This window comes from Epinephelus moara, chromosome 19 (genome assembly GCF_006386435.1).
Source record: "Epinephelus moara isolate mb chromosome 19, YSFRI_EMoa_1.0, whole genome shotgun sequence".
Taxonomy (NCBI): Eukaryota; Metazoa; Chordata; class Actinopteri; order Perciformes; family Serranidae; genus Epinephelus; species Epinephelus moara.
In genome coordinates, this window is record NC_065524.1 from 7,706,957 (window position 1) to 7,712,956 (window position 6,000).

General features: G+C 42.2%; 1 protein-coding gene across 1 annotated transcript in view; it reads right to left on the bottom strand.

The window, feature by feature from the left end:
• Positions 1–6,000, bottom strand: part of thada (THADA armadillo repeat containing) — a 121,786-nt gene that overhangs the window by 42,897 nt on the left and 72,889 nt on the right. The window contains exon 30 of the mRNA XM_050071470.1: positions 1,607–1,710. Coding sequence (XP_049927427.1) covers positions 1,607–1,710 — 104 coding nt within the window. The remainder of the gene's footprint in view (positions 1–1,606; positions 1,711–6,000) is intronic.

Below are 6,000 nucleotides of genomic sequence, written 5' to 3' on the forward strand. Positions count from 1 at the left end.
CCAAACAAAAAGTTACTGTTGTTACTGGGTCAACAGCTCACAGGACAACATGCTGAACAGGACAGTGATGTGTATTTTTTTGTGGTAAATCCTAAAAGCCAAGACAGTGGGACCATCACATGAGATGCCGCCAGCTGTGTGAGCACAGATTTGATTGATTCACTTATAGTTTACACGCATATAAACAAGCAAAGGCTTGAAAAAAGGAACAAATTATTTCCTGCGTATCCATAAATATACAATAACTGATTTACTATAAAGTTTATGACTCTTTAGTTTCACTATAGTCACGATGTAGGATTACTATCATTACATTATTTGTGAATGTTGACATAAATGCATTATAGCTGCCAATGGCTTGTGTGTGAGTGGAGCAGCATGTGTGGGCAGCGCCAAGTGTGTGTTCAGTTCAGTGTACGTTCAATCGAGGGAATGACCACAGGGCTGTGAAAGCCTGCAAGTGTGTGTGTGAAAACAAGGGAGACAGTGTGTGAGCTTGACGTCACATTTTCATCACTCAGATATTAATAAGACACACGCTGCCACACAAACCCTTTGCACACTACACACACACACACACACACACACACACACACACACACACACACACACACAATACACGTGATAGAGCATGGGAAGAGGGCTGGGGGAGTGTGTGGCTTAAGTGAGAACATATTTGGGCAGGGATGAGTCCTGTAAAGTGGACTGACTGTGTTCATGTGTGTATGAATGTGAGGTAACATTACAAAACAGGCAGAAAGGAGTTGAATCATTAGATTACAATCCAAACACTGGAGTTGTTCTAAGAGGTTGGTACTGGGCCTAAAGTGCCACCACAAAGCCAAAGTCAACTGCAGAGAGCTCCACAAGTGTCTGCAGTCATCTTTACAGCGCTGACACCCTCTTGGAGCCAGAAAAAGTCCAAAATGACACAACGCAGAGACAGTGTGAGGCCAAAACCCAACACTGACTCAGTGCAGACGAACAATGCATTCCGTCCTTTTTGGAAGGTGGCCGTTTCAAATTAGTGGTGTTCTGGAAGAGAGAAGAGGTTTTCTTTTTCCAAAAACAGAGATCCTCTGACCTGTGTTGTCCTTAGATCTGGGCGCCGGGCGCTGTGGTGCTGGCTGCGTGATCAAACGGACAGACGGCGGGCGCGCTCTGGTGAGCAAGAATTCACCTCGTCATCTTAATAAAGGCTCATCAGTGTAACCAAGCGGAGCTAGCAGGGCTAGTGTTGCTAACCCAGCGACCCTGTGTTATCTGCTGTGAGCTGCGGCACAGGGGAGACTGGAGACCCAGGCCTGACCCCAGCTGGGCAGGATGGGGCCAGCGGGGTAATCTGTGACCCATCTTGAGGCGATCTTGGGCGAGAGAACCAGGGGTAGAAGGAGGAGAGGGGAGGAAGGGGGGGGGTCGGCGGATGGACAGCAGGCGGTCGCTTTGAAATGGAAGCCTGGGCAGGACACGAAGCGGACACAGCCAGGGAGGGGATGAACGGTGATACAAGGAGCTATTCTTCTGGCAAGAGAGTTGGAAGGGTGGGAGGGATGCTTATCTGTGCATGCGTCTGTGTGTGGGTGTGTGTGTGTGTGTCTAGGATTACCGTGAGGCGAGCCACATGCGCTGACGGAGGCCTTCGGTGATGCCATTTCCTGCTGGCAGGGGTCTGTGTGAGTCGGTTTGGTACGAGCGCAGTAGAAACAGCACCTGCATACACACACAAATACACAATCTTGAATTGATATACATGTGAGCACGATCATCTGTTACATTTATTCATGAGCTGGGGTCAGCCCCACTTACTGAAAAGTTGCTCTGTGTGGTCAACCACAAAAAAACGAACTACAGAAAGTGAAACCAAAAGCCTGAAACCCAGGGCACACTGACACACACAGGTGTGTGGATTATCTTGAGTAACTGGGTCATGATTTCTATAGAGAGACATTGCTGTTGAGTTTTTCAAATTAATTTTTTTGGCATTTTGAGCATCACAAGCTGAAGCCATCTAGTTCCATTATATTTGAGAGATGGCAGACATCTCTTTGGTCGATATTTCCAACACTCGAAGACTCACTCCAAAACAATCTAGACTGATAAATAGCACTACAGATAAGTATTTTTGATTTTAGGGTGAACTGTCCCTTTATGTCATCTGTGGTCTTTTGAAATATACTTTCACTGGAAGTTTGAGCAAGTCTTGACCGCTTTTTCTTGAAGAGTCTCTTCAAAATCGAAACAACAAAGTCCTGTTTGAAATCATGATGTTGAGTCATACAGTCAGAGACACAACCACATTAATACTGCACAGTAATCTCACCAACTGCTGGGCATGGGGAAGTACCCTTAAACCAGACAATAAACATGCCACCCCTCCACCCCCCAGACAACCATCCTTTCCATCACTTGACTTCTGGCCCCAGTGGTGGAAATAAGGGGATATGTAAACGCCAGCAGTAACTGTACATTATGTAATGGAGACAGAAAATGTTCAAGAATTCTAAAAAAAAGAGGATGTTTCCCATTAAAGATCAAATCACTCTTTTCATTGTGGCTGCTGTGACAGTGTGTGACTGAGCCAGTTTGTAGCAGGTGGACTGGTGGTTGGGAGTGTTCAGAGGCCAGGACACAGGCTGGCTGGCTGGCTGGCTGGCTGGGCTGTGTATTCTGGGCCTTGGTAAGTATACTCTTTAAGCCGGGGCCACGGCCACAGACCAGTAGGAAGCCATTCATTACGCAGTGCAGGGAAGGAAACGTGGGGAAAAACCAGGCCGACCACGTAGCACCAAGCCTGGCCACTGAGTCCTGGCCTGCCCCTTCTCTTCTCCTGCCGTCTCCACGCCCAGGCAACACCCACTGGTTCATACAAACAGCCTCCACACCCCTGGGTCCGTCTTCCTCTTGCCGTCACTCTCTAAGGGCTTTTCCACCTACGAGGAGCCAGTGCTGGAGCCGATTCCCAAACCAAATATTGAACCTTTCCAAGTGATTCCACTGTCAAAAAACTGGTTTGAACGCTATCAGTCACACTTGAACTAGTCTCTGCAAATATTTGCTGATCACCTTATTGACTTCTTTAAATCTCATGTGACTGGCAGAAACCCAGGTCAGAGTTCACCAGTGTAGAACTTCACACGTTTCACTAAATGACACAATGATCTTGATGCATCTTGTGTTTGACAAGGGCGTCCCATCATCCTGTTTGTTTAATACAGTGCTACCCAACTTGATTACCTATGCTCAGTTTTTTTTGGACTGGTGACAAGTCTGGCAAGCCTTAAACGTTTTGGCCTTTTGAACTTGCTGCTATACAACCAAACCTGACATTATGTCATATCTTTATCAAAGGCGGCCTTGGATGGTATACTTAAATGAAGGCTGGGAATTTTGACTTGCTGGTCAACAAGTCATCTGACGTGGCATTAAACTCAACAAAAATCATATCTGAGGTGATTTGGAAGTTTTTGGCTTCTCCTCAGAATTTAACTTGGTTGATTTTTCTCTTACAGGCTGCTAAAACAAACCAAACAAGGTCCTCAGTGGTTTCTGGTATGCATTGTGTTCAGTGCTTTTACATCCAGTCATGAAATTGGTCGACTCATTCAGAAGCATTGGGCGGCAGATTAAAAGGCTGCAGCATCTGTGCCAGTGCTGGTTCCAGTGTCAGTGACAGAGCCCTTAGTCCTCATTCCTTCTCCCTCCACTCCACAGCTACACCTCATCCACCGGGTTGGGAAGTCCCTGAATGGGAGGCTCAACCGGCTCAATCCAGCCCGGCATGGAGAAAACCGGAATATTTATAGAAAATGCTGCCTCCCTGTTCCTCCTCCCAAAGGCAGAGAGGAACTACACCCCATGTGGGAGGAGATGCTGGGATTGGATCGAGCTCAAATGAATAGGAGACGATAAGACGGCAGCACAGAGATCTGGTGCACACTCATTTTTGTTCATCAGTTTGAGACTTTTTCCTTGACTGTGTCTAGAAGTGGACTTCTTTTTGTGTTTGTACTGATTACCACTGCTAGGCACCATGCTTTAATGAGTCCTGCTATAACTGTAGGAAATGTATCATTTGTATTATTTCTGTTTTAAATCCATTTATTATAGACTCACAATATCTACAAATTAATTTAGTTGAAGAGGGTTTAAGATATTGAAATGTGCCCTATGGAGTCTTCTGACAATGTTTTCATTCACAACTCTGGCTCTTAGTGTGTTACCACTGCCTATAGATCAGTCAAATATTAGAAACCAATGGCAGGAATGTGTGTTGCATCAACACGTGCATCCTCGTGCACAGGGGTCAGCAGCTTTTACCAACACAAGAGCCATATTTGGCAAATAAAATAATTAAAACGTCTTTCCAGAGCCGCAAATCATATTTGAGCAATATAATTAAAGTAACACAGCCTATTAAGTCTAAATTAGCCTTTCAACATCACTAATAGGTATAAACATTCATTATCACAAGGCTACTCTGCAGTGGGCTATTTATGATTTTTTGGTACTTAAACTTTGAAAACTAGGAAGACTTGTGACTAGTCACAGCCACTGAGGTTCTGCAAGATTTATAGTAAAAAGCACCAGGCTGTAGTTGTATTACAAAATATTAAAATATTTTTTTATACCGGGTATAGGCTATATATTTTTACAACAGGAAAATGAAAGAATCACTTGAGGCCTATAATAATGATAAATGAAAATAAAATTATATTTATATTATATATTATATTATTATTATATATTTATATATATTTATTATATATCTAAAAAAAATAACTGTTAATCATTTATATATAATTTTTTGTCAAAACCATAGAGAGCCACAGGGGCTTAACAGTCACATGCAGCTCCAGAGCAATGGGTTGCCTATCCCTGCTCATGCATGTCCAGGAAAAAACAAACCGGGAACTACACATAAAGCACTGCCATACAGAGATACTAGAAGGGCAATCAGAAAGCACAGACCTCTTCATACGTCGGCCAAGGCCAAATGCCCTCTCTTGCAATGTTAACAAAGATGAAAAATAGTGACTGTATCCACCCCGTGATTTAGATCCACACCAAAATCTAATGGATTCTTCCACGGCCCATGCTACACTCTTTTAAAAATAAAAATACGGCCAGTGGTTTTTCCACAATCCTACTGACAAACAGACAAACATAAAAAAAATAAAATAAACTTAACATATTACCTCCTTGGAAGAGAAAACTAGTGCTCAAAAATTTTGATTGTGAAAAAACAACAACTTTAAATGTTTCATTTAAATGTCTTAATTTTTTAATTTAAACACCTAACACATCATTAAAGCCAAAAACACATTTAGGTAAGTGTTGAAGACCTTTGAATGCCCTCACTTCAGTACTTACTGTTAGGAATAAAATAGGTAAGTTTCTTTGTATTGCTCTAAGACTTTTTTAGCAGCCTGTGTGCTTAATTTTATTTTATTTTAGTACAATACTGGGAACAATTCCCCATTATTAACAGAACTTTATGCAAACTAATGCTTTCCAATCTATTTGTCATTCATTTTCACTTTTAAGTAGCATTAGTATTTAATGCTCTGTGGGGTTTTCACTATAAGCGACACTCTTCACATTAGACACATTAATTTAATCCATTTTTAATATAAACAGAAAAGTATAAGCGATACAGATAATGGGTGGTTTGATATAAAGATATTAATTCCTATATTCTTTCTAATCTGTAATAGTGTAGTCAAAAATATTGATTTATTGATACATATTGTTTCTGAATAATTGAAACAGTTTCAATACTCCTCAGTATTGATACACTGGTACCAGCTGCACTTTCACGCTCTCTCCCAAGGCCGTAATTACCATTGAGGACACCGAGGTCATGACCTCGGTATTTTTTCCCGACCTAAATGAATGAATAAAATGAAAATAAAAATAAACCATTTCATTTGTGCGGTGAAAGTATGTGGGAGGACCGATGGAAGGTGATTGAGTGACTCTCTCTTCTCCATAATAACAATT